Below are 27,537 nucleotides of genomic sequence, written 5' to 3'. Positions count from 1 at the left end.
CTGAGAAAACATTTTTGTCCAAATAGTTGCATCAAGCACAAGAGTGACTTTAACAGCAATACTTTCATCTAAAACAACTTCAAGCAAAAATTCTTGAACAAGCAGGGATGAAGAGCTCGTGCACGTGATGTCACCGTTTTAGCGGCGCCATATTGCCGGTCAGATATTCAAAGAAATCACTTTATGGAATACCATCTGAAAAGACCAGAAAGTATCGATGGATTTCGGCAATTAAACATGATGGATGGTGCCCGACCAAAATACACGCACGCCTGTGTAGCGATCGCTTTATTTTAGGTAGGAATTATTCTTCTCCATCTCAAATTACCAAGAAGTATTTATAATGCCAAGTTGGGCTCATTTGAGAACAAGGCGTATTTAAAAAATGAAAATAAGAGGTTAATGTGTAGCCGCAATCGCTTCCGCATACGTTCTGTGGAGACTGCGCTGTCCTCTTTTTTTTTTTTTACCAATAATTGTTAATGAATGCGAGTTTGTGTAAAACCAGGGGTCATTTATTTAATTATTGGTATTTGTATTGAATACCAGCTGAAAAGATCGATGGATTACTCACCAGATCCGTGTGTAGATCCAGTTGTCCAAGACAAGCAGAAGCGAATTAACAGTCCCATTTCTTATCGGCGAAAACATCGACTTCAGCATTAAATATTGGTCCTCTATGCCAAATGTCTCTCATTTTTCCCCATACCTTCGTTTATTATCACCATCTAAATGTTTTGCGGTATCAGACAAAACTCTGGATGTCGTGCTATATAAGACGTATTTTCGTTTGGTCTCGACAGAATTAACTTGCAACAATGCTTTGTTTGACCGGCAATACGGCCAGTCACGTGATTTTCCACAAGGCACTTGTTTGAATTACTGCTTTTAACACAAGAGAGTTAAAAAAGTGAGCGTTACATTTCACACCCCGCCCCGTCGTCGTAGAATCGTCTTGACGTGAATGTGAAAATGAATGAAAACTTTTTTGCACCGTCAGTGTAAAAAGGGCTTTTGACCGTCTGGTTACACTTTTCCAAGATGGAAATTGATTATTTGGAATCTTTTGGTCTTGAACTTGACCCGCATCCATTCCGCTCCCTGCAGTGAGCCCATGTACCGACTGTACAGTCGGCAGATTCGTAGCAAGCAGCTCGCCATCAAGCGCATGAACGAGATTCAGAAGAGCATCGACGGCTGGGAGGGGAAGGACATCGGACAGTGCTGCAGCGAGTTCATCCTGGAGGGCCCGCTGCTGCGTGCCGGCGCCAAGCACGAGCGCCACAACTTCCTGTTTGACGGCCTCATGATTAGCTGCAAGGCCAACCAGAGCTCGCGGCTGCCGGGGTCCGGTAGCGGCGCCGAGTACCGCCTGAAGGAGAAGTTTGTGCTGCGCAAAGTGCGCATCGTGGACCGGGAGGACTCGCTGGACTTGCGTCACGCCTTCGAGCTGATGGGCAAGGACGAGAACTGCGCCGTGTTCTGCGCGCGGACGGCCGAGGACAAGGCGGCGTGGATGGCGGCGTTGGTGACGCTGCAGTACCGCTCCACGCTGGACCGCATGCTGGACACGGTGCTGCAGCACGAGGAGCAGGCGCACCCCCTCCGGCTGCCTTCGCCGGAGGTGTACCGCTTCGCTGTGCAGGATTCCGAGGAGAACATCGTCTTTGAGGACAAAGTGCAGAGCAAAACGGGCATCCCCATCATCAAAGCGGGCACCGTGGTCAAACTCATCGAGAGGCTCACCTACCACATGTATGCTGGTAAGAAGAGTTACATACTTTCGTGATCTGTACGATAGAACAAAATCCGGCAAAAGTGGCCCTACGCCATGGCTGGAAAATGACAAACGGTTGTGCAACATTTGACTGAAAAATATACTCGGTGACGCAGTTCCACTCCAGTCCTGTCGGTGGCAATAGCGCTCCTTTTGAGCGATTAAACAAGTGATGTACAAGAGGCCGTGTCCACTTTCACTCACATCCACCAAGGCCAAACAACCCTAAATGTGTTCTGTTTTATAATGACAGCGTCCACCACCACTGCTTTAGTTCGCAACACAGTCGGGGCAACGCAGAGCAAAGGCGAGCTAGACATGCTGCTCATGTTTACTTTCGATACTAATGGAGAACGTTAAAAAAAGAAATGCTGTTGTTTTAAGATCCAATGACTTGTCGGAGTATGTGAGTAATCGAAGAAAAAGTGCTTAAACTGGACGAGATTTTCTCTTTTCTGAGTGGGAAAGGTCTGGTCTGAAGCCAAAGTAGAAAGTGCAGGATGAGATGGTGTGTAATGTTAAAATTCCACCTTGGCAGAGCCTGATCCAAGATGAAAGCGCAGACAATATAGTGCACAAAAAGCTCATTCTGTATTTTAAATATAGGAGGCAACATAACATTAACCTTAAAACAGTTTGTGAGCATCATCACCATCCCCAACCCCGTCGTCGGTCGCTTGCGAGAGGCTGACTGCTTGAAAAGTAGGTCTAAGGGCAAGCAATCTTGAGCGGGGTAATGCTCACTACTTCATGTTCATATTCATAACTGATTGATGCGTTTTGGAGGAAAAAAAAAAAACATTTGAAGGTAATACTGTTGCACTCCAGTCGTGCTGGTGGCAAATAGTGTGCAAGTCTGCATCTTTATACAGAGCGACACTGAAACAGGAATGCCGTGCGTGCCGCTGTTACGAGTAGGTGGAAAATGTTCCGGCGAGGACATTCTGCATTCTAGCTTCTCTCACTGTTGCGAGCAAACACCAACGAAGAAAAATATCCTACGGCAAACATTTTTGTGTTGCATTGCAGTGTGTACGTATCTGTAGGTGTCTCTATGTATGAATGTAGATACACATGCCACATATACATATCATAATCTTAATTACATATTTGTCTTTTCACTCTATAATCTGTCTCTCTTAGATCCAAACTTTGTGCGCACTTTTCTGACCACGTACCGATCATTCTGCAAGCCTCAGGAGCTTCTGACGCTGCTGATTGACAGGTACTCTCGTCCCTTTCGCACATCATCGCAAACTCTTCTCGCCGTCGTCGTCGCCGTTACTTTAAAACCAACTCCGTCGCGGTGTCCGCGTAGGATCGAAATCCCAGAGCCGGAGCCCACAGAGGAGGACCGGCAGGCCCTGTGGAACGGCGACCAGCCGATGGCGGCCGAGCTCCAGAGGTTCCGGAAGGAGTACGTGCAGCCGGTCCAGCTCAGGTTAGATAGCCAAATGCCGATCAGGGGAAAATGATTAACGTAAAAAGTTGCGCCGGAGACTTCCCACAACAAAAACCATTGAAGGACTCCTAGTGCGATTTCTTATTACCGTAATTTCCGGCCTACAAGCCGCGACTTTTTCCACATGCTTTCCACTCTGCGGCGTATCCGCTGATGTGGCTAGTTTGTGCATTTTTTTTCTAATGGCCGCAAGGGGGCACTCGTGCGGAAAAGGTAAAAATGAGACCAGTGGAATATATTTGCCGAGGAAGTGACTTTTACCGGCCCTGTTAGCGCTGCGCTACCGTCAGCGCTGTGCTGGCGTGTTGCTGCTGTGTTACTGGCGTTTTTCTGTGATATTTACCGGTAAGTTTTATTTGTTAGCACTAGCACGGCACTAACGTTAGCACCAGATTTAGCACTGGTGGTAGCGTTAGCTTTAAACTCTTTCCCTGTACCGTCTTTCTTTGTAAATATCTCGTGTTTCGATGTGGGCACTTGCGGCTTTTACACACTTAGGGCGTATGTATGTACCAAATGGTATTTCCTTTACAAATGTACTCGGTGAGGCTTGTAACCAGGTGCGCTCTGTAGGCCGGGAATTCCGGTATTGTGGCAGTTTTTTGATACACTAAATAACAGGCGAGGAAATCGGGTCATACATTTAACATTTGATTCAAAACGACCAGCGTCAGCATTTAATTAAACGCGCTAAAGCCTGCGGTATTAAAGTCAGTGAAGTCTGAAGGAGCTTTCACGGAAATGTTTTTGTTCTTCTTCTGTTGTTTAAATGTCTTACCGTAAAAGCCTGTTACTGTCTAAATTTGTGTCCTTATAAGGAGCCAGAGAGTCAAGAATCTTCTTCTTCTTTTTCCCTCTGAGCCTTTCTTGTGCATCCTCCTCTCTTAACACCAACTTGTCCTCATGTCTTCCCTCACAACATCCATCAACATTCCCTTTGGTCTTCCTCTCCCTCGCTCTTTTGCCTGGCAGCTCCATCCTCAGCACCCTTCTACCAAAATACTCCCTCTCTCGCCTCTGGACTTGTCCAAACCATCTTAGTCTCCTCTCTCGAACCTTGTCTCCAAAACATCCAACTTTGGCTGTCCCTCTAATGACCTAGTTTCTAACCCTATCCGAGCGAGAACCTCAACATCTTCATTTCTGCTTCCTGTTGTCCCATCTCTAATCCGTACATCATGCACCCATGATGACCACCCTTCATCCCGCCGGAGACTCTTCTGTCACATAGAACACCAGACACCTTCCCTCGACTGTTCCAACCCGCTTGGACCGTTTTTTTCACTTCCTTACCACACTCTCCATTGCTCTGGATTGTTGACCTCAAGTATTTGAAGTCATCCACCCTCGCCATCTCTTCTCCCTCCGCCCCTCTCATTCACGCACATATATTCTAGTTTACTCCGGCTAATCTTCATTCTGAGCCGCTAAAGGCAATTAGAGCCCGTACGGCTCCGAAACGCAATAAAATACGTCGACGATTGGTACCGCGGCTCTTTCGGGGTAATCGGTGAGTTGTGGCGTGTCTTCGCTCCGCAGGGTTCTGAACGTTTTCCGCCAGTGGGTGGAGCATCATTTCTACGACTTTGAAAACGACCCCGAGCTGAGGAGCCGCTTGGAGGAATACATCACGAGCAAAATCCAGCTGCGAGGTCAGGATCCCTTGCTTTGAGGCAGCCATAATGAAACCGTTCCCAAGTGTCTTAAAAATTCACTTCTCTCAAATCTATCCCTTTAAATTTGCCTCCACCGGAATGTCCCATCATTTGCGTTTCACCCCAGGCAAGTCCATGCGCAAGTGGGTGGAGTCCATCAACAAGATCATCCGGCGCAAGATGCAGACGCAGTCCAACGGCGTGAGCCACAACATCACCTTCGAGAGCCCGCCCCCGCCCGTCGAGTGGCACATCTGCCGCGCCGGCCAGGTGGACTCCTTCGACCTCATGACCCTGCACCCCATCGAGATCGCCCGGCAGCTGACCCTGCTGGAGTCCGAGCTGTACAGGTGAGTCGGCGGCGGGCCCGTCGAGCCCCCGCGGGGGGGGGGGGGGGGGGGGGCGGGGAAACGGTCGTCAACGGCGCTCCGGTGTCCGCAGAGCCGTGCGTCCGTCGGAGCTGGTGGGCAGCGTGTGGACCAAAGAAGACAAAGAAAAGAACTCGCCCAACTTGCTCCGAATGATCCGGCACACCACCAACCTCACGCTGTGGTTTGAGAAGTGAGCGTCACTCACGCCGACGTTTTTTTCCTCTTGGGAGCGCCTCACAAACTAAAACGTGGGACGTGTGCCTCAGGTGCATCGTGGAGACCATGAACCTGGAGGAGCGCGTGGCGGTGTGGACTCGCGTCATCGAGATTCTGCAGGTCTTTCAGGAGCTCAACAACTTCAACGGCGTGCTGGAGGTGGTCAGCGCCATCAACTCGGTCCCCGTGTACCGCCTGGACCACACCTACGAGGTGACTACGGCCACTCGTGCACACATGCGGGATTTCCTGAAGTTGGAGCGTCTGCGCAGAAATTTCCAGGTTACGCAAAGTCTGGACGGGAGAATTCGCAAGTGTGTTTAAAAAATTAAACAAACGAGATTATAAATTGAAGTCCCTGACATAGTAGGCGCCTGTGTATGTTCTGGGAATCTCCACTTTCTCTCAATATTAACAAGTACCATAATTTCCGGCCTATAAACCGCAAATTTTTTCGCGAGTTTTCAACCCTGCGGTTTACTTACGCGGTGATGCGGCTCATTTGTGGATTCTTTCTAACGGCCGCAAGGGGGCACTCCGGCGGAAAAGTAAGAGTGAGACCAGTGGAATATATGTGCCGAGGAAGTGACTTTTACCGGTCCAGCCTTGTTGGCGCTGCGCTAGCGTTAGAGCTGTGCTACCATGTTGCTGCTGTGTAACTGCCGTGTCTCGGTGATATTTACCGGCAAGTTTTATTTTACCCGGTGCTGTTAGCGTTAGTGTGGCGCTAGCATGTTACTGCCGTGTCTCACTGATTTTTACCGGCAAGTTTTATTTTACCCGGCCCTGTTAGCGTTACTACTAGTGTTAGCGCTAGCTTTAGCGCGGCGCTAGCATGTTACTGCCATGTGTGAGTAATTTTTACCGGTAGGTTTTTTTTTTTTTTTTTTTTTTAAACGGCCCTGTTATTGCGCCACTAGCCTTAGCGTTAAACTCTCTGTCTACAGTCTTTGTAAATATCTCGTGGTTTAATGCGGCTTTTACACAGCTGCGGCGTATGTTTGTACCAAATGGTATTTCCTTTCCAAATGTACTGGCTGAGGCTTATAACCAGGTGCGCCGTGTTGGCCGGGAATTACGGTAAATCAATTCCCGCAATATTTTAAACTCGGCAAAATATACTTTATTTTTGTTGATTTTCCACTGGCCTCATTTGGATCGTTGCGTGTCCGCAGGCAATACCTGAGAGGAAGAAGAAGATCCTGGAGGATGCTGTGGAACTGAGTCAAGACCATTTCAAGAAATACTTAGCCAAACTCAAGTCCATCAACCCGCCCTGCGTGCCTTTCTTCGGTCGGTCCGCCGCCCGCCCGCCCGCCAGCCGCGACCTCCGCGACGAGCTAACGTGTGGCCCCTCCTCTCCTCAAGGTATCTACCTGACCAACATCCTCAAAACGGAGGAGGGCAATCCGGACTTCCTGAAACGCCACGGCAAGGAGCTGATCAACTTCAGCAAGCGGAGGAAAGTGGCGGAAATCACCGGCGAGATTCAGCAGTACCAGAACCAGCCCTACTGCCTTAAAGTGGAGCACGACATCCGGGTGGGTGCCCAAAGCGCACGGGAAAAACAAAATGGTTTCCCCTACCAACGTTCCCTCTTAATTTTTGACGCAAACACACGAAGGCCGTGAGCGCCCCCTTTTGACCACTGTGAGCAACGTCAGCCGTACCCACTGTGGTCAATCCGTGTCATCATTTAAAGTTACATGGTTCCGATTACTTTCCCATCAGAACAATTTTGGGTTTTTGCAAACTTACACTGAAAATGTCAACAAAAAAATACATTACAATACAAATACATACCAAGCCAACTATTAACTATAAATTTGAAATGTCGCTTCTGACTTTTATTTATTTATTTATTTATTTGAGCCACAATTATGTCCCCGTCTGTTTTTCTTGGTGTAAAACTGAATTATTGCTTGCAGAATATCTTTCGCAATGCATGTTGAAAGCTGAATGAGTCTCCAAAACAGTTTTAGGGTTAATGTTACGTTGCCTCCTATATTTAAAATATGGAATTAGCTTTTTGGGCACTGTATCATCTGTGCTTTCATCCTCTATCAGGCTGTGCCAACGTGGAATTTTAACATTATACGCCATTTCATCCTGTACTTTCTACTTTGGCTTCAGACCAGACCTCGTCTTTACTCAAAAAAAAGAGAAAATCTCGTCCAGTTTCTCCACTTTTTCTTCTATTATTCACATAACCTGGTGTTTGTAATTATGAGTGTACCCCTTTAAAATGGAGGGTGGCGGTGTCAGGTAAATTAGGAAGTAGAGGGCGTTGGCGAGAAGAAGCTCTTTGTGGTAGCAGCAAAAAAAAAAAAAAAAGGCTGTAGTTCACTGTGCCGGGTCTGCGTTCCTCTGCGCCGAGAGTGCGCTACAAGTGCGCAAATGCGCAGTTGCGCAACTTCGAGTGAACATTGTTCCCTACCTAATCCTACGCCATCGCTCTCCGAGCAAAACACTTTGCGTGGAGCGTGCTAACGTTAGCTTCATTGGTTCTGGTCTTCGAGAAGAGTCATGACCAGAAAAGGCGCATTAAGACCAAAATGCCGAAAAGGTTTCGATGACTTGAAAGAAGGCGGAACGTGATACTTTTCATATTGTCTGCTGCTGCTGCTACTGCGCAAAATATATTTTCAAAACCAACATGTTTGATATCAAAATGAGGTCTTGACTCATTTGCTTTCATTCCTCAGCGGTTCTTTGAGAACTTGAACCCCATGGGCAACAGGAGCGAGAAGGAGTTTTCGGACTACTTGTTCAACACGTCCATGGAGATCGAACCCAGGAACTGCCGACAAGCGCCTCGATTTGTAAGCCGCCGCCCGCCGCTCGTGATGCTTTCGGCTTGCGTACGCATTTGACCCCTTTTTGATATTTGACAGCAATAAAAAAAAAAAAAAAAATACCGTTAATGTCCATGACCGATGTCTACAACACTGGTGTCAAACTCGGGGCCCGGGGGCCAGATCCGGCCCACTGCATGATTTTATGTGGCCCCCGGAGGCAACGTCAACTTCTATGATTCTTGTGAGAATCTGTACCAAAATTTCAAATGATCACGTGCATAAATGATAACGTTGACATATTATGAGCGCATATGAACAATGTCTGAAAAAACCATTACACTTGATCTCTGATTCAAAACCGTACCGTGTAAATATGACGAGGCGATTAAACATTACGGCCCTCTGAGGGAAACCATAACTACAAGAAAAATGAGACTTTAGATTTCATAAGAGCAAAGTACTACTGCAATGAGAGATTTAAGATCCGGTCCGGCGGTCTCCAGCCCAGGAAGACCAGCTACACCCTGAAGTCGCCGGGGATCCGGCCCGTGCGAACGTCTACCTCCGGCACCCTGAGGGGCCACCCCGTGCCCCTGGAGAGGGAGCCCGCCCACAAGATCACTTTCCGGAGCATCGCCGAGACGGACGCGGAGGCGCCGGCGTCCGTCTCGGTGCCCACGTCGCCCAACACGCCGACGCCGCCGCAGTCGGCCTCCTCGGACCTCAGCTCGGTCTTCATGGAGCCCGACCTCAGCGGCTCCTGCGGCGGTGCGTTCAAAGGCCCGCGTGGAATTTGGGAAATTATATTTATTGATCTGACCTCTTCCTTGCGGACCTTGCAGGTTCCAACTCCATTTTTGCTCCGGTTCTCCTGCCGCCTTCAAGTGAGTTTTTGCCACAGCGTTCTCATCATCTGATACATCATCATATCATGTACTCATACTACGTCGTATATGTAACTACATACAACGCCAAATGTGGTTTCTTATCGTCTCGTGACTACTTTCGAGCGGGCGGGTTCACGTCTTTGGCACGTTTTGTGCGTTTGCCGTCGTGCAGAGTTCCAGTCGGTGTCGTGCGGCAGCCTCCACCAGCTGGGGGAGGAGCTCCTCAGACCGCCGCCACTCCCGCCCCGCAGGAAGGACACCATGTCGGAAAGCAAAGTAAGACGCACCCCGTCCAATGCTCACGTTTTGGGCTGGCCTCACAGTTCTGAGGGCCCGGGTTCGATCCCGGATCCGCCTGCGTGGAGTTTGCATGTTCTCCCCGTGCCTGCCTGGTTTTTCCTCCGGGTGGTCACTCCGGTTTCCTCCCACCTTCCCAAAAACTTGCGACATTAATCGGACACTCGAAATTGTCCCGAGGTGTGATTGTCTCGATGTGCCCTGCGATTGGCTGGCGACTGCTTCAGGGTGTACCCTGCCTCCTGGGCTGTTGCCAGCTGGGATTGGCTCCGGCACTCCCCGCGTCCCTCGTGAGGATAAGCGGCAAAGAAAGTGGATGGATGGATACATTGTTTGAAGGTGTGATTGTGAGTGCGGCTGTTTGTCTCTATCTGCTCTGTGATTGGCTGGCGACCGGTTGAGGGTGTACCCCGCCTCCAGCACTCCCCGCGACCCTCGTGAGGATAGGCGGCAAAGAAAGTGGATGGATGGATAAACGGGATAATGAACAAATCTTTCTTGCTCTTTTCTTTTGCGCGTCTCTCAGAGCTCCTCCCGGCCCGACAGCCCCCCCGCCATCCCTCCGCGGCTGCCCCCGCCGCTCCCCCGGACGCAGCCGCGCACGCCGGGCTACAACGGCCCCCCGGACGGGCCGCTGCCCAGCCCTCCCCCGCCTCCCCCCCGCGACCCCCTCCCCGACACGCCGCCGCCCGTGCCCCAGCGGCCCCCGGAGATCTTCATCAACTACCCCCTCAGCCTGCAGCCCTCGCCGGTGGGCCGCTACCACTGGGACTTCGGCAGCTCGCCCAGTTCGCCCAACACGCCGCCGAGCACGCCGTCCCCGCGCGTCCCCCGACGGGGCTGCCCGCTCAGCGCCAGCCAGAACAGCCTGTGCCCGCTGCCGGCCCCCGCGGTCGCCGCCCCGCCCGTGCCCCCCCGCCACAACTCCGGCCCGCAGCTGCCCAAGCTGCCACCAAAGACGTACAAGCGGGAGCTGCCGCACGGCCTCTCGCTGGCGGAGAACAACGCCTCGGGGGACCCGTAGCCCGCGCCGACGGTCGGCGCGCCCGCCTCACCTTTCCGAGGCTCGAACCTCAACTCGCTCAGGCCTTTCTGTTTGGGGTTTGCTCTCCTTCGGGTACGCTTGCTCTCCCCCACTTTGTTTAAAAAAAAAAAAAAAAAAAAAAAAAGCGCATGCGAGCTCCACCGAAGACTAAAGTGAGTGCGAATGTTTGTCGAAACGCCCTCGGACTGAGTGGCGACCAGTCCGGGGCGTGCCCGGCCGGTCCTCTCGTCCCGAGTCGTCCGGGATCGGACAAGCGCTATAAACCACGGTTGTTTGTCGACCGCTCCGGGGCGTCCCCTGCCTCTCTCGCCCAAAAGACTCGCGAGGATCTCGTTTTGGAAAGTTCTCACTGTTGTAGCTTCAACTGTTACGCTTCCTTCTCACCGAACAGCTGCCAAAGTCTTATTATCAAATATTTTATGCAGGGGGATAAGGGAAAGGGATTGTTTTTTTTTTTTTTTTTTTTTTTTCCCCTGGTTTGTTAGTTTTTTACGTGACTTTGAAGGGGCGGCAGTGATTCCGCTCCCACCCCCCACCGGACCCCCCCAACTCTACACTGTGACTGTTTCCAAGCCACACAAGAAGTTGCCTTCCCTCTCCCCGGCTCGGAATTATTATTATTATTATTTTTTTTTTTTTTGCACATCGAGCTCCCGGCGAAGTTCGATTCCCGTCAAGCCACGATGTCAAAACGGCAGCGGGAGGAGGCCGGTATGCCACGTCTTAAACTCAAACGACCCCCCCACACCCCCCACCCCCACCTAAGCGCCGAATACTTAAAAAAACAAAACTTTCTCCCCCACCGAGACTGAAAAGCGCCGCTCAGATGTGCCTTTTTTGTTTTTTTTGTTTTCTACTTTACGGTGTCTCTAATAATATGCTAAAATGAAAAAAAAAAAAAAAAAAGAAAAACAAGTTGCCTATGTAACGTTTAGAACAAAAGCTATACGACTATGAAATTGTACATGTTTGTGGATAGTGTGTGTGTATGTGTGTACACATATATATATATATATATATATATATATATATATATATATATATATATATACATAATGTGTACACTGACTAAATAATTTGTATAAAGTGAAGTTTCTGGTTGTACTCTCATCCACAGCTGTTCAGTCCAATAATGCCTGATAATAACATGAATAATAACAAGAAGCGATGCTGCTACATTCGGATAAAAACTGAAAAAAACAAAACAACAACCTAACGTTCTTTCTGACAATCTCCAGTGGAAGCCATTTTGTTCCTCGCTAAAGTTGTAAAAGGAAAGAAAAAAATTAATACGAGAAGCATTTCAGCCTACTAAGACTTAGTCATGACTTTTTCTTTGTTTTTGTTTTTTTTGGGGGGGAGGGAGAGAAACACACTTGTGCACTTTAGGCTGTCCTGTTTTTTAGGAGCCAGTGTTTTTTTTTTTTTTTTTTTTTTCATTTTAATTTTTTTGTTTGTTTTCTTCCTCCCACGACAGATTGAAAACAAATCCATCTCCCGCATCCATAACAGTTAAAAAAAAAAAACTGCTTCTCTTCTTTATTTCCTTTCAAACGGAGAAGCAAAAACATTTTTATTTTTAGTCAGTATTTTTGGGTTCTTTGCTGGGTTCTCCGGTTGCTATGTGGCCTTTTAATTGCTTTGTGTTATTATTATTAATAATAACAACAGTCTTGATGAGTTGAATAAATCACCCAGTCTTATTTTCTACTCCAAGGCCCCTTCCCTGCTCTTGTTTTACGAGTTAAAAAAAAAAAAAAAAAAAGACGGCCGGACGCGTGTTTCGGTTTGCCCTCGCCATTTTTCAACTTCGGACATAACGTTACATTATTTTTGTTTACGCGCTTATTAAATTTGAGATCTCCTGAGTTGTACGTCAGTCGCATGAATTGCAGTTGCCTTATCTAGAAACTACTCAGATAAGTGAGAGAAGTTCTTTTAAAAAGAAATCAAGTTTTGAAAGTAGAATATTTTTTCCTAAATGACTATAATTGATGTACATTGTATATTCTTTTGTATTTTTTTAATTTCTTAATATTCATTTGGCTTTTTTTTTTTTTTGTTTATCTTAAGTGAAAACGCAACGCAGCTCCAAAATAAGCAGCAGTTTTGACAAATAGCGAATATTGAAAAATAAGCTCGAATGTCGCTCCCGAGTTGTTTACGGTCAAACTCAACATCAAACAAAGAGAGCAAAGCCTTATGTATTTCACACATTTTCATAACTTTGCCTTGGGAAAGTCCGCCTAGCTTAATGCTAGTAAACAATGCAAAATGCTGTTGACATGCTAATAGTTAGAATTGCTAGGCTCAGTTTTCAAACCTTTTTTTTAGCGATGAGTGTTTGAACACAATCAGTCAGGAGATATCAGAGTACTCGCAGTCAGATATTAAGTATGGGTAATGAGTAATAGTAGTTTTATGTTTATGTGGAGCTGCGGTTCAGTTAGTGAAGGCAGTCATGCAACGGTTAACGGTTTGAATCCCGCCTCCTTTTTGTGCACTGTCATAGTTCATCTAGATTAAGTGCTCGATAAGTCATCAATGTAGCATTTACAGTACAGTACTAGTGTACTTCATTTGTGACTTGGTGACTATTATACAGCACGGGCTCCTGCTGGCCAAGATGGGCACAGCAGAAGTGGCTGCACATTTAATTGGATAGCAATATTATGTCATGATGAACCAACTTAAATTTTGTCATTTTATTTAGTTGCATTATTACTCTTTTTATAAAGTATAACATTATGCAGTGCTGTTTTTTTTTATTGTAAAAAAAAAAAAAAAACGAAACTATGGCGTAAGGGGAAATCGATTGATGGCATTTCCATTCATTTCAATGGGGAATGATGATTTGAGTTACGCGCATGGTCACGGAACAAACTAAAATCGTATCAATTGTGCGCGTGTGTCTGAATGTGTGTGTATATACGAGTCACTGATGGTGTAGCGGTACAGGCACCTGCCTTTGGCGCTGGCAGCGTGGGATCGATTCCCGCTCCGTGATGGCGACGATATCTGACCGGCGACCAGTTGAGAGTGTCGTCCGCCTTTCGCCCCAAGCTAGCTGGGATAGGCTCCGGCTTTCCCGCAACCCTTGTGAGGATAAGTGGCTTCGATAATGACATGTTATATATGTATATGCATAGGCGACCCTTGTATTTTGTTCAAAACTGTACATTTTCGAATTTTATTGCAGGCAGCCTGAGGCACACCTGTGCACGAGTCATGCCGTCTAAAGAGCATAAACAAAATACAAATGTATTCTCCTAACATTACAACAATAACAAATTTTACGTTACATTACAACTTTTTGTCTGCAGAAGAGACAACGGTAAGGTACACATATTGTAGTTATCGTATTTTATCGAGATTATTATCAAACGGTGCTGCAGGGTCCCTCGCTTTCCTCGCTGTCCTCCCACAGTCGTCCAGCGGGCGGCGCCACAGAGATGCTCGGCAGCAGAGGCTGGTGGCCCAGACCGAGTCCCGGGCCTTGTCCCGCTCTAAAGAAGAACGAGACAATGACGTCGAGGACGTCCGAGCGAACGTCCTCGACGTGCGACTCACCTCGGGCGTTCTCGCAAAGTGACGAAGTTTGGCCCGGTGGCGGTCTGGACCGCCACGAAGCCTCGGTGCTCCTTCTCCGGGGACGCTTGGGCCTGGAACATCAAAGGTGGAAAAACCGAGAAGGGCACAATATTCAGCGTTCGAAAATGGCGACAGGGTTTCAAAGTCTGGTTCAAATTTGGGTTTTTGCTCACCTGCTTGGTGGGGCGGTCCCAGATGGGCCTGAACGCGCTCTCGGCTCGCAGCGGCGGCGATCCCGTCCTGACGCTGACCAGCCTTTTGCCGCACGAGCCGGCGGGGGCGGGGATCCTCCGGGGGGGGTGGGGGGTCCGTCTGGGGATCTGCCAGCGGAGCCAGACGCCCCTCTCCGAACGTTGTTGGGAGGACGGCTTGAGCAGGACCGGAACCTGACTGTCCTCCTCCTCCTCCTGCTCCTCCTCATCGTCCCTGCAGGAGGTCAGCGAGGAGTCGTCGAAAGCCGACGTGTCGTCCGGATCCGCCCGCCCCTCCTCGGGGCCCGACTCGCCCGTGGGCTCCGGCGCCGGGACCCGAGCGCGGGCGGCCGCCCGCCGACGGCTCTGCCGCCTCACGGGACTGCAGGACCAGCATTCCACCCGCATGCCGCGGTCCCCGCCAGAACCGTTTGTCAGGCCCGACGACGGGTGCCGGCTCTCTCTGGAGGAACGAGATGACGTTTACGCGAGCGTGACCGATTTGAGGTTCAAAAATTCCCCCCGGTCCAGCTCGACTCACCTCAGCGCCACAAAATCCTGCTCGGTCCTGTTAGGGGCCCAGTCCGCGGATGAGCCGCCGCCGCCCACTGCATCCCCAAAACTACTCGAGGGGGGAAAAAAAGATACTATCAGGCAAATAAACAAAACATCCAGTCTTGTGACTCCACGTACCGCCGCCACGGTTCTTCTGGGCCGTCCCAGCGGACTTCCTCCTCCAGGATGACGTGACATCGCGATAAAATGTCCCTGAGGGTCCGCTCGGCGCCCAGCAGGAGGCTGCAGTCCGGATGCTCTTTGCCCGTCCACTGCAGCAGGTTCTCAACACACCACCCACACACACACACACACAACAAAAAAAATCATTTTTCACTGAATCGAATCGTGATTCCATCGTGGAGAATGGAGTCGGTATAGAGTCGGGACATTTTCCAGGGAATTGCACCATCCTTGGGAGAAATTATTTCTGCTATACAGTGATGCCTCGGTTCTCGACCGCAATCCATTCCAGAAAACTGTTCGAAAAGTGAATTGTTCGGAAACCGAATCGATGTTTCCATTACAACGAATGGACAAAGAAATAATGTGTTCCATGCCTAAAAAAAATTTGCCTTTTTAAAGCATTTTTCTGGGCTTTTCCTGATTATAAACTACATAGTAGAAATACATGTATAGTTTAAAAACTTTTTAGAATAATTTAAGAAATATATATATATTTTTTTGCTTAAAATGTATGCTTTAGGAGTTGAGTACGCTATGCTGGGAGTGCATCTGTAGCGACTCGGCCCCCAGCCTTGTAAACTTTTTTTTAAATCAACAAAAGTGGAGAATAACTAAAAAAAAAAAAAAACACTAACGGGGGGGGGGGGGGCTATTTTTGGAGTCACGATTGGGGGTTAATACGAGATGATGATTCGTTCGAATCATTTTTTTTTTTCATTCGAAAACCGATTTGTTCGAAAATGGGGACGTTCGAGAACCGAGGCTTTACTGTATACGTCATTAAGACCTCAGCAGACGGGGATGGGTGATAATACATATTTTAAGTAGTATTGAATATGATTTATTGTTCCCAGTTGAAAAAAAAAAAAAAAAACGATTCAGTGGAAGTGCAAAGTTTGTGGGGGTGAAGGAAAATTTTAGGACATGATTCATCATAAAAACATGGCCTCTAAGAGGGGTGTGTAGACTTTTTATATCCTACTCTCACCCTACGGGTCCACCCAAGTGTAACGGAGATACAAATATTTGAAATAGGCATAAGCCCTGAAATTTACGCTTGCACTACTAACTACTTCATCATCCTAATGATATCAATATTTGTGTTTATTTATAATAGACACTACATACACAACATATAAATCATACAAATACATAAGCAGAAATTTGCACCTCCACCTTTTATTTTTTACTCCCGTATACGAATTTGCATAATTCTTCATCTGTTTTAAAGATTTTCATGGAGCAAAAGAATTTCAGTGCACGCCAAATGTGAAGACGTCAGATTATTATTATTAATATTATGGTTTATTTTTATATATATTTTTGGGAGAAATGAAACGATGGTGGGTGGTGTTGGGACCGACCTGGATGTGACTCAGGTAGCAGTGGACCCGAGAAACGGGCGCCAGGAGGAGCGACAGCGCTCCGATTTGCCCCTTTTCCTTCTCCGCTTGGCCGCCCTGCGCCAAAGAAAATCGAAAAAAAATAATAACAATCATTTCAGCTACAGTTGGCTTTTTGTTTTATTTTTTTTTTCTCCGCATCCAATTTTCCATTTAAAAATGATGTCAAATTCTGATTTGACTTTGACAAGTTCCGACCATCCACAGTAAAGTTCTGACCTGCTCCTCCTCGAGCGCATCCAACTTGCGGACCTCCAGCGGGAGGAAGGAGGCCAGCGCGCCGGTGTAGCCCACGTACGCGTCCGCGAAAGACGTCTGCGGACAACATTTGCTTGAGCGACGGGACGGGACGGGACGGGTGGACCCCCCCCCCACCGCTGCGGCGCCCCGGGCTTACGTCATTGTGTCCGACGAGCTGGACCAGAACGTCTCCGACCAGAGACTTCCACTGCTGGGCGGACAGTCGCTCCTGCAGGCTGCTCCTGAACAGCAGGTGGCGCTGCAGGAGACGCTCCACGTACGACGCGAACGTCTCTCTGTGTCACAAGGACATGGGTGGCTATTTTAGTGCCTGTTCTATTATCGTTGTGTACCTTTGATGATTGATTGATTCGAACACATTAATAATGGCTGCCCCTCGCTGAAAAAAAAAAAAAACCTGAAAAATGTCAGTGAGGGGTGGAGTCAACGATGTAGAATAAAAACTAGACACTGCATCCAATATTGGTTCCGCCATGGTCAACGGGCTTTGACTTCCGGTCTGGGCAAAAAGCATGGTAAACAATACACGCATTGTTACGGAAATCGATGCGATAAATCTATATACTTGGGATTTTTTTAAATCCCTAGAGACATGAATATAATCTAAATATTTGCAGCACTCCCAGGAAGGTTTAAAAGATACATTGACTCGTACATATGTAATAGGAGGTACACACCTTCATTATATTGGAATGATATATTTTCCCACATTCATTCTACGTCATTGGGTGGCAAGCACAGGCACTCATAGTATAGTTCACTGCTTTACATTTTTCTATTTGAGCCAGTGACAACTGCAATGCGCCGACTCAATTTCAGAACTTTTTTTTTTTTTGATCGGCAGTTTAGGGTCAGTCCGTTATTGAACTCAACACTTTTCCAGGGGTCGTCGGCGCCTCACCGGGTCAACTCCCGTTTCCAAGATGGTCACCCCGATTAAACCAGGCTTCACTTCAGCGCAGAAACATTCCTGAAAGTGAGCTTCAAAGATCGATGGAAGACTCCGAAAGTAAGTAGCGCTTTTGCAAAGAAGGCCCGGAGGTAAAAGCAAGTCTTCCTTATCGCCTCTCAATGAAATGTTGATGGATTTGACAGCTGTTTGGACTTAAGACCACGATTGCACCGCCAAGTTACTTTTCTGATACTGAGCAGAATCCAACCTATGAGACTGAGGACAATCATAAAAAAAAAATAATAATAATAGTAATTGCAAGTGATGTGATCAGCAGGCCAAAATGACAAAAACAGAGTTAGCACACTCGGTCTAATTTTTTTAAGTGTATGTTTTTCATACATCCGTCCATATTCTTTGATGCTTATCCTCACAAGGATCGCGGGAGTGCCGGAGCCTATCCCAGCTGTCAACGGGCCGGAGGCGGGGTACACCCTGAACTGACTGCCAGCCAATCGCAAGGGGATAAACAGCCGCACTCAATGTGTCCAATCAATGTTGCGTGCCCGGAGAAAATCCACACAGGCACGGGGAGAACATGCAAACTCCACACAGGTGGGGCCGGGATCGAACCCGGGACCTCAGAACGCTTTCCAGCCGCCTTTTTCATGCAGTACAACGATTTACAAAACCAGTAAACTGATGAATGAACGCATTTGTTTTTCCATAATAAATCATGGCGAGCCTACCGAGGTTCAGCGGTCGCGCGCTGAGTCGCCGTCGCCGTCTTGAATTTGCCGTGGAGTTGGTTCAAAGTGGACACGTATTCCCACTCGGAGTGGAGCAGCTGCAGCGCCACCTGGTGTCGCGCGTCTGCATTGGACAAACGATCATTTAGCGCGACGCTTGCCGGCTCTAGCAAATAACTTGTATGCGCACGTGATATTGTGAAGATTGCAATCCAAATGAAATGTAATAAATGCTCGACGTGACCTGTTCCTTCGGTGAGTCCGGCCTTGAGGCCCTGCAGGAAACAATGCAGCAGGACTTTTCCGCGGCACCCGTCATCGGAACCGCTGCGCCTTAGGAAAACATTTGCAGTACATTTGAGGAAAAAAATAATAATGTTACAGTGCAAAGTGTGTCATGCTCTGTGCATTGAATTCATTCTTTGGATTGCAATATTTACATTTGAATTCATTGAATTATTTTAGTATTTAATTGGGTTTTTTTATGAACTTCCATTTAAAAAGTACTACATTGTACAGTTTTAAATGAAGTGAAAATATTTATTTTTCAACAATTTAGTGTACTATTTATTATAATCATTTTCTATCAAATTTGTCATTTTAATTTCATTTTTATTTGATAAAATTGTCATTTACATTTTTTTAAAACTTTGAATAAAATGCAAACTTTGCATTGAAGTGCATGTGTATGTGTAAAATTGCAATTTTTTTTCGTCTTTGTGATATTTTAATTATTAGTGGGGTTTTTTTTGCCATCAAATGTTTCTTCTGCCTTTTTTTTAAGAGGGATCATTGTTTGTTGGTGTTGATCAAACGTAAAAAAAAAAAATTTAACTCAAACAATGACCAAGTTCTTAATATAGTTGACGTGACGTCCGCGTGACCTCTGAACCGACTCTGATTGGCTCGCTGTTCTTTTCCTTACGTTTGCGCGTGGATTGCTGCAGTGCTCTTTGCGTCCTCTTGGTGTCGCTGCACGTCGCTGCGCAGCGCCAGCACCTGACATCGCATCACGCCCAGCTCCCCCTACAGGAGGCGAGGCGAAACAGCCTTTCACGACACACAAAGAATAAAATAGAATAAAATACAAACGCAATCCCGCCGACGGATGGCGCCTAACCCTGAGGGACTCCACCAGGACCTCCAGGCACCGCGCTTTCTCCTGACAACGACGCCGGTTCTTGTCCAGCTCGTCGCGCAGCACCGAGTCTCCGTGCTGGATCTGGGCCAGGTCCAGCAGGGCGCCGCTGAAGCCGGTCTTCAGCTCCGAGACCATGTGCTGCAACTACAATCACAGATACTACAGTCCTTTAAAAAAAAAAAAAAAAAAAAAAAAAGTCACCACAATTTTACAGGCTCTGCCTAGTGAATATTTTTAGAATACTTTGTTTTTCCAAAAAAAAAAAGTTTTTTTTTAACCATTGAAATGTGAAATTTGTCTTTACAAATTATTTTTTTCATTTTACATAATTTAATTTTTTCCCCAAGTAAAAATATTATTTAAAAAGTCTTCTCCCCCTCTCAAAAAAAGTATTTTCCCCTCCCCATAAGAAATCAATTGGTGATCATGTTTTTGACATTTTTTTTAAGTGAGTATTAAGTCATCTGGGATAGGCATGACCACGACCCTTCTGAGGATGAGTGGCTGAAAAATGGTTGGATGGATGTTTTTCCCCCTAAAAGTGAGTTTCTCACATTTTTTTTTTTTTGCACCAAAAGAGTGAGGGAATTATTTTCCACACATTTTTAAAATCAAAATTACAGAATTTCTTCTAATAAAATCTTTTTCACTATTAGCTATTTCAAACCCTTTTTTCCCCACAAAAATGTGATATTCATTCCATAAATGTAGTTTCAATAAATATGACTTCACAAAAAAAAAATTTCCACACAAAAAAAATGTTTTTATAAAAAGTCAGATTTAACGGCTATGTTTCCCAAACATTTTCATGTTGTCCACAGAATATTTTGATTTCAAAATAATTCCGATTTGTTTCATTCCCACTACTACACAATACTATTTGTATTGCTTCTAATACTACTATGATGAGTACTCCTGCTACATTTTTGCACTACGACTACTACCGATACTACAGTACAGCTATGATGACTACTCTTCGTATGTGTTTAGTGTTGTTTTTTTTTTTTTTTTTTTGTTTACCTTTGAGATTTCCGCGACGAGCTCCCCCTCCTTCGGCTTCATGACCCGACCCGACGTGGAGGTCACTCGGGGTCAAAATCCCCAAACTGTGAAAATTCGTGACCACGTTTAGACAACACAATCGCGTCGTCTTCGCCTTTCCGCTCGATGAAGCCGCATGTCGCTCATTACCCAAGGTTATCCTGCTCCAAGTAGCAAGCGTATTTTTGCGACTATGATGCAGTACACTTGTGTACTCTACTCCAATAATCTACTCTGTACAATCTCTCCTCTTTCTGCTGCACGTAGCAGTAATAACACTGCCGCAGTCTGCGAAAAACGTGCTTGTATCTTGAATAAAAGAGCATTTTGCGTTTGTTGACCTGTTTCTGCTGAGGCGGGGCCCTCCCCCGCTGGCGGCCCCTCTGCTCCAGGAAGTGACGAGGCCCGCCAAGGAGCTGTGGGTCGTGCGTGGCCCTGCGGGAGGTCAGCCCGCTGCAGCCTGCCGAACATTACAAGGCTCGTCAAAAGATGCCGCGGGCGCTACGAATAAACAACAAAAATAGGCCCAAAAAATTCTTCTGGAGGGATATATTTATACCCAATTTCACATGAAAAATTAAGTCAAAGAAGGGTTTTGAAAGCGAAACGATAACTTACCTCAGTTAAGTCCTTTCAAAAGATGTTCCTTGATATTTAATGGGACCTGTAAAATACTACTTGATATTCTCTATTTTCACCACCATAAAAAAATATTGCTTCTGAATAGCAGCATTAAATATACTCCATGATATTTCTTCTGGACCTGTGAAAGTCTATCTTACCTTTTCCTTCCGTGCCTCTAAAAATACTTCGTTGTATTCTCTTTTCACACTTCGACCTCTAAAAAATGTTCTCCTTTTCCCCACTTAAATATACTCAATAATTCTTATTTTCCCACCTATTACAAATTCTCCATATTCCTTATCCACCTATAAAAAAAAAAATAAAAAAATACTCCTTTATACTCTCCGCCGCTCTCAAAGTGTTTGCTCAGCACCGTGTGGGCAGCAGATGTCCAGCGTGACGTCACCACGAAGGAATCCACTTCAGCGTAGCTACTACTATGAATACATTTTTTGGAAACAAAATGGGTTGTTATTGAAATTTCATTCCTGATAAAATATAGCTAGACACACAATTGAATTGGATATACATTACATTTATATAATGAAACGATGCAAAACAGGTTAGGGTTAATATTATAAGCATGATAATGGATTTAATTTTAATTAATGGTTTAATGTGTGTGTTTTTTTTTAATGAGTGTAGGCAACGCGTTATAACGCATGACATAAGTTTTGGGCTTCCTGCATAAGGTGGGGCTAAATTGGCTGTCTTTGTTCTGATTGGCTGCTGTGTTGACGCACTTTTCAAATCTGTAAAAATGACTGTAATATCCATCCAAAAAAAAAAAAAAAAAAAACTCATTTACAAATTTTCTTTTTTCAGTCACCGCCTGCCTCCTCATCAAACTCTCCGTAACCATGACAGCCAAGGAAGCCATCAAAATCTTGCGGGCGCACCTCGAACACGGAGCCACATAGACCATCAAAATACCGAAATTTCCGGCCTCCAGAGCGCACCGGATTATAAACCTCAGAGAGTACATTTGTAAAGGAAATACCATTTGGTACATGTTGTGCCAAGTTCCCATATTGAAACCCACATCAAAACACGAGATATTTACAAAGAAAGACGGTAAACAAAGACTTTTCAAAGTTTTAATATCTTACCTTAGCTTAATATAGCAACAACACGGTAGCACAAAGAGGGCTGGTTAAAAAAAAAAAAAAAAAGTTTAAAAAAAAAAAAAATAAAATTAAAAAAATACAGCCATGGCAGTTACACAGTAGCACAGCACTAACAGAGGTGGTTAAAAAAATAAAAATAAAAAACCATACTGGTAAAAGTCACATCCTCTGCACCGAGCACAGCGCTAATGCTAAAAACTATTTGATGGAGAACACTTCATTTTTAGGGATCTTTTTCATGGGCTTTTATGGAGACTCCCATCATTTTTAGGACTCAATTTTCTGGATTTTTTTTTTTTTTTTAAATGGGTATTTTTGTTGAAGACCAAAAACTGAAGGTGTTTTTCAAGCCATTTATGTTGAATCTCTAAAATGAAGACTAAGAAAGCACAGCACTAATACAGCTGTTTAAAAAAAAAAAAAAAAAAAAAAAAAACATACCTAAATTACTAAGACGCGGCAGTAACAGCAGAAACACACTAACAGGGCTGGTTTAAAATTAACAAAAAAAAAAAAAAACATACCGGTAAAAATCACTTTAGACACCGCAGTAACAGGGACGGTTTAAAAAAAAAAAAAAAAAAAAACATTTTTTTTTTAAATTCCGGTAAAAGTCACTTGCGTCCACCAATCTCACTCTTACCTTTTCCGCTCGAGTGCCCTCTTGCGGCCATTAGAAAAAACCCACAAAATAACTGCATCACCGCATAAGCCGCGGGGTTTAAAGCGTGTCAAAAAAGTCGTGGTTTATATGCAGGAAATTATGGCAATTAATAACGCGGCCCGAAAGTTTTGCATGAATGCCACTTTTACGGTGCTGTGTGGGGAGCCGACAACCCCACCTGATCACGGTGGGCTTGTGGCTCTCGGGGGCGTGACAGCGAGAAGCGTCGATGCAAGCAGAAAAACATTTTTCATTGAGCGAAAGTTGCAGTGGTGTTGCCATGGAAAGTTTTATTAGTTTTGCACAGGAGTTATTTACACGAGCTTCCTTGTTTATCTTATTTTGTGTTAAAGAATGTGAAACACTCCCCAACCCCCCCCCCCACTTAAATTTCGTGCACGTGCGGCCGAGCATCAGCCAGAATCTTCCTCCAGCGGCTCCGAGGTGAACCGAGTTTGAGACCACTGATTTACATTCAACAGTATATAACCTGCAATACATAATTGTGATATGCTGTGATTCTGAAATATATATGAGTGACTGTGATGTACAAGAATTGTGATCGTATATTATCAGTGATAGAAGGCAAGCTGTGATACTCCAAACAGATTAATCTGCACTGTAATGACATATTTTCCACATTCATAATTATAAATGTTCAACTGAAACGCACTTCCTGGTGAAAAGTTACTTCTTTGTGACCGCCTGCACGGTTTTGACAGCCAATTGCGCAACAAGAAAGATCCATATTGACACCAAAAAAGCAGAACCTGACGCATTCCAATTAAATTCAATATTATGTTTCATAATTTACAATTCTAAGGATGTTAAATTTCACATGAAATAGTACACAAAGCAATGTTTTGCCCTGACCGGAAGTTGAAGCCGAATTACCACGTGAAAGGGTGCTTTTAATTCTACATCATTGGTTTGATCCGCAAAATGTCGCAGTGTGGGCGCCGCCCGAGAGATTCAAGATGGCGTCCGGGGTCGCTTACTATGGCGATCTCCGGCCGCTCCCTAGAGTGGGTTCACACAGCTCCAAGTTCCGAGCGTCCAGACCAGTTTTGTTGTCATCGCTCGTGCTTCCAACCTTATGAGGTCACCCAAACGTAGATCATACTGGACAAGAACAATGAGAGCATTTTGTCATCACATTCATATGCAAGACCGTTTGAACGCATTTTATGTAGCAGAACTGATTTTTTTTTTTTAAAGGGTTATCACATTTATTTTTGAAGGCTTTTAAATGCAGGGATGAGAATGACCAATTTGGAAAAACACTGAAAATGTCGGCCTAAATTTTTTTGATAAAACACTGTTAAATGGTGACCTCTGGTTACTTCTAACAGTGTAAATACAGGGCAACCATAACATTTTGAAAACTTAAAACATATCCCTGTAAACGGAAAAGCTCATTTTCAAGCAATTTTTCCATGGTCTTGATATTTATATGACCTTTTCTGTAGACTACCTGAATGTAAGGCTTTTTCAAATTAATAATAGCAGCGACTCCACTCTGAGCCCCTCCCAGATGACAGAGTTTCTCATCCTCTCTCTAAGGGAGGGGCCGGACACCCTGCGGCAGAAACTCATTTCGTCCGCTTGTATGCGGGATCTTGTTCTTTCGGTCGCACCCACAGCGCTTGACCGTGGGTGAGGGCAGGAACGTAAACAGACTGGTAAACTGAAAGCTTCCCTTTAGCTCACAGGTGTCAAACTCAAGGCCCGGGGGGCCAGATGCAGCCCGCCACATGATTTTATGTGGACCGCGATTTTTTTTTTTTTTTTTTTTTTTTTCAGGATTTTTGTTCAAATTTGTAGCAAAATTTCAAATTGTCGCATCATAAATGACGTTGAGATTTCTTAACCATTTTTATTACCAAACATCAACAATAGTTGAAAAACCCATTTCCCTCGATTTCTGATTCCAAAACTAATTGATAACTTTGTGTAAATATGATGAGTCAATTCAAGATTTTCAAGGTTTCAGTCATAATGGCCCTCTGACGGAAACCGTAACTACAATGTGGTCCGTGATGAAAAGGAGTTTGACACCCCTGGCTCAGCTCCATCTTTACCACGACGGAACAATACAAAGTCCACATCACTGCAGGCCCAGCACCTATCCGCCTGTTGCCCTACTCCTGAAGAACCCTGGACCGGACACCCCGAGGGACTCTGTTGAACACCTTCTCCAAGTCCACAAAACACATGTAGACTGGTTGGGCGAACCCCCCATGCACCCTCAGAGACTCTGCCGAGGGTTGAAGATCTGCTTCATTGTTCCACGGCCAGGACGAAACCCACACGGCCTCTATAACGACAAGCTTACCTGTAGAGGTAGTAGATGAAGGAGAGGATGTAGAAGACCAGCTTGCACCAGTGTTCCACCTGACACAATGTCAGGGTGCCATCATCCAAGATGGTTATGGGGTCGTAGACTCCTGGACACCTGGCGGGTTTGCTCCTGTACCTGACAGACACACTACACCGCTTGAGCACACGTGAAATTCAAATAAGAAGCTGGCTCATTGGACCCGCAAACACGCACCTCCAGACGTGGTAGGCCAACAGCGGCAGGTTGAACAAGAGCGTGAACCACTCGGTGGCGCAGAAGAACATGATGCAGAAGTGAATGCCGTACTCGGGGAGCACCAGCTGGGAAACGCCCAAGCGGGGTTGGGGAGGAGGGGAAATGAAATCATACACTCGGCCACCGTTAGGGTACAGCGACAAGCCGATATTTCAGCGGTGCGTGTTGTGCGAAAGATAAGAAAGAAAAGTAACTTGCAGATGTGAAGGCAGCAACGCGGATCGTCGAACTGGTATGCAAACAAAGGGGAGGTCATAGTAAAATTGTTATATTCATAATATCGTGCATGTTTTGAGCCTTTGCAAGTCTTTTCAGTTAACAGCTTTAGTATACATCACTGAAATTAAATTGAACGTGAGTGCTTAACTCACTCTGGGCTGGAAACAGCCTCAACTTGAAAAACAGACAGCAGAAAATGACCCCCCTTGAAAACAAAAGCAGCCGATACATTTTTATTATATTGATAAAAGATACGCAAACCTTAATGTTATTAGCTAACTGAAAAGACATTTGCAAACACTTGTTTAGCGCACAATGAGCAATTTTGACTAAAAAAAAAATAGCAGAGTTTAGACAGTGGAAAGAAAGCATGGTTAGGCTAGGTTATTTATTTAGCATGACAGTGCAGAGAAATGATTGAACAAGTTCCCCCCAAGTCAATTCCGTCATTCCGGCATGCACTCGTATGAGGTCAAAGGTGGCGGAATGGCGCCAGTGGGGTCACCTACCGAATTTAAACCGTAACAATGCTCTATAAAATTCTTGGAGTTCTTCTTCAACTCGTCAAAAACGTATAACTGTAGAAGCAAACATGGCAACAGGACATGAGGTTAAGTCTTTATTGTCTTCTTGAAGCAAAATGGCGGTCTGACTTACATGTTCAAACACATTCTGTGAGCGGAATCCTAACTCAATGAAATTATTTGACTGCCAATAATCATTTCTAATCCCCCAGATACACAAAAAAAAACATCAAAAACATTTTGAAACACAGCATTTCACTTATTTATATATACACACACACACAAACACACAGTAGAAACGCATTTTCCCTTTTTTTGGCAAGTTGAAATCTTTTAACCGGTGCTTTGCTGTTCGGAGCTGCAAATATTTTAGCACTGTCGCCTCACTAGAACAAAAATACACTCAACCAAATGTTAGGAAGGGGGAAATGGAAAAATAATTACTGTATAATCAAAAATGTGTGTATTTTTTTAAAGAGTATCGTGACCTATCGCGAGATTTCCACAAAGCGGCTGACAGCGACGCGACTCCCGTCCCATTATAGCTCAGTCTGCTAGCTTGCTAACTCGCGAAGAGACGCCAAAAAAACGGGTTTCGCTTTCGACAGTGACAATTTTTGAAAGCGCTCGAAACTAATAAACTGTATTCCACACATGTTGAAGGGTATTTACGTCAAAAGCCAAACATGGCCTGTCTTACGTTTTACTTCCTCTCTTCGGAGTGAGCCAAAAGACTCGAAGAAACGCCAATAAGTGAACGAGTGCGCAGTACTTACGTGGAAAACGGCGATGAGGATGAGCGCCGCAGATAGCAGTACTGCGAGCATGAAACAAAAGGCCGCGAAAGGGAACTCCATTGTGCACCCCCGTTCTCCGGTTCGGGTCGGGTCGTCTGTCCCTGGTTAGCGCCTCAGCGGATGATTGATGCAACAGGAAGCCATCCCGGACATCCTCACATCGCGCACAACCTTCTTTCGATGTGTTTCTTCTTCGCCAGTCTGTTTTGTAGCCATGTCACCACCACACCGTTGTACTTGCCGCCATCTTCTGGCGATATTCAAGCGCTCCAGCAGTACCTTTATATTCAAATACTACTAATAATCCTTTTTTTCTCCGTTGGTGCACCCATTGCGAAATCTCCTTCATATTCCCTTTTCCTTATGCACCTATAAAAAATGCTCGTTTATATTCTCCGCCGGTCTCAAAGTGTTTGCTCAGCACTGTGTGGGCAACGATGTCCAGTGTGACGTCACCACAAAGGACTC

General features: G+C 45.7%; 3 protein-coding genes across 5 annotated transcripts in view; 1 reads left to right on the top strand and 2 right to left on the bottom strand.

Moving 5' to 3' along the window:
* sos2 (son of sevenless homolog 2 (Drosophila)) overlaps positions 1 to 12,219 on the top strand; it is a 29,315-nt gene extending 17,096 nt beyond the window's left edge. For both annotated transcript variants that reach the window (XM_061844850.1, XM_061844851.1), the window contains exons 10-23: positions 1,108 to 1,763; positions 2,921 to 3,002; positions 3,096 to 3,218; positions 4,779 to 4,891; positions 5,022 to 5,244; positions 5,336 to 5,455; positions 5,532 to 5,694; positions 6,657 to 6,774; positions 6,850 to 7,022; positions 8,187 to 8,303; positions 8,783 to 9,047; positions 9,122 to 9,163; positions 9,339 to 9,442; positions 9,990 to 12,219. In XM_061844850.1, the coding sequence (XP_061700834.1) occupies positions 1,108 to 1,763; positions 2,921 to 3,002; positions 3,096 to 3,218; positions 4,779 to 4,891; positions 5,022 to 5,244; positions 5,336 to 5,455; positions 5,532 to 5,694; positions 6,657 to 6,774; positions 6,850 to 7,022; positions 8,187 to 8,303; positions 8,783 to 9,047; positions 9,122 to 9,163; positions 9,339 to 9,442; positions 9,990 to 10,487 (2,797 nt within the window). In that variant the 3' untranslated portion in view covers positions 10,488 to 12,219. The remainder of the gene's footprint in view (positions 1 to 1,107; positions 1,764 to 2,920; positions 3,003 to 3,095; positions 3,219 to 4,778; positions 4,892 to 5,021; positions 5,245 to 5,335; positions 5,456 to 5,531; positions 5,695 to 6,656; positions 6,775 to 6,849; positions 7,023 to 8,186; positions 8,304 to 8,782; positions 9,048 to 9,121; positions 9,164 to 9,338; positions 9,443 to 9,989) is intronic.
* A 1,189-nt stretch (positions 12,220 to 13,408) lies between these two features.
* On the bottom strand, positions 13,409 to 19,584 carry si:ch211-67f24.7 (uncharacterized). The gene is made up of 12 exons (XM_061844852.1): positions 19,457 to 19,584; positions 19,262 to 19,386; positions 18,581 to 18,669; positions 18,337 to 18,460; positions 16,832 to 16,970; positions 16,654 to 16,749; positions 16,396 to 16,491; positions 14,984 to 15,129; positions 14,832 to 14,912; positions 14,273 to 14,753; positions 14,079 to 14,170; positions 13,409 to 14,014 (listed from the first exon to the last, which is right to left on the bottom strand). Exons 2-12 carry the CDS (start codon positions 19,345 to 19,347, stop codon positions 13,888 to 13,890), a joined length of 1,557 nt encoding a protein of 518 aa, XP_061700836.1. The 5' UTR covers positions 19,348 to 19,386; positions 19,457 to 19,584; the 3' UTR covers positions 13,409 to 13,887.
* Positions 19,585 to 20,554: 970 nt separating this feature from the next.
* Positions 20,555 to 27,400, bottom strand: LOC133513777 (protein cornichon homolog 1-like). Of its 2 annotated transcripts, none has more exons than XM_061844858.1 (6): positions 27,049 to 27,400; positions 26,258 to 26,326; positions 25,488 to 25,594; positions 25,269 to 25,403; positions 20,860 to 24,055; positions 20,555 to 20,583 (listed from the first exon to the last, which is right to left on the bottom strand). In XM_061844858.1, exons 1-5 carry the CDS (start codon positions 27,127 to 27,129, stop codon positions 24,028 to 24,030), a joined length of 420 nt encoding a protein of 139 aa, XP_061700842.1. In that variant the 5' UTR covers positions 27,130 to 27,400; the 3' UTR covers positions 20,555 to 20,583; positions 20,860 to 24,027. The 2 variants fall into 2 exon arrangements, with proteins under 2 accessions (XP_061700842.1, XP_061700841.1); XM_061844857.1 differs by having other exon boundaries at positions 25,269 to 25,409; positions 27,049 to 27,341.
* Between the last annotated feature and the right edge of the window lie 137 nt (positions 27,401 to 27,537).

The sequence above is a fragment of the Syngnathoides biaculeatus genome, chromosome 15, assembly GCF_019802595.1.
Source record: "Syngnathoides biaculeatus isolate LvHL_M chromosome 15, ASM1980259v1, whole genome shotgun sequence".
NCBI classification, from domain to species: domain Eukaryota; kingdom Metazoa; phylum Chordata; class Actinopteri; order Syngnathiformes; family Syngnathidae; genus Syngnathoides; species Syngnathoides biaculeatus.
Note: the sequence above shows the minus strand (reverse complement) of the source record. Positions and strands in the feature narration are given on the sequence as shown.

Excerpts from the sequence above, each read along its gene's own strand:
- si:ch211-67f24.7 (XM_061844852.1), bottom strand. The coding sequence starts at position 19,347 with ATGCGATGTCAGGTGCTGGCGCTGCGCAGCGACGTGCAGCGACACCAA. Across the intron at positions 16,492-16,653 it reads ATGCGCTCGAGGAGGAGCAG|GGCGGCCAAGCGGAGAAGGA; the intron begins GTCAGAACTTTA and ends TCTTTGGCGCAG. Across the intron at positions 14,754-14,831 it reads CAGGATTTTGTGGCGCTGAG|AGAGAGCCGGCACCCGTCGT; the intron begins GTGAGTCGAGCT and ends TCGTTCCTCCAG.
- LOC133513777 (XM_061844857.1), bottom strand. The coding sequence starts at position 27,129 with ATGGAGTTCCCTTTCGCGGCCTTTTGTTTCATGCTCGCAGTACTGCTA. Across the intron at positions 26,327-27,048 it reads TCCTCATCGCCGTTTTCCAC|TTATACGTTTTTGACGAGTT; the intron begins GTAAGTACTGCG and ends TTGCTTCTACAG. Across the intron at positions 24,056-25,268 it reads TTCATCTACTACCTCTACAG|TATGATCTACGTTTGGGTGA; the intron begins GTAAGCTTGTCG and ends GTTCTTGTCCAG.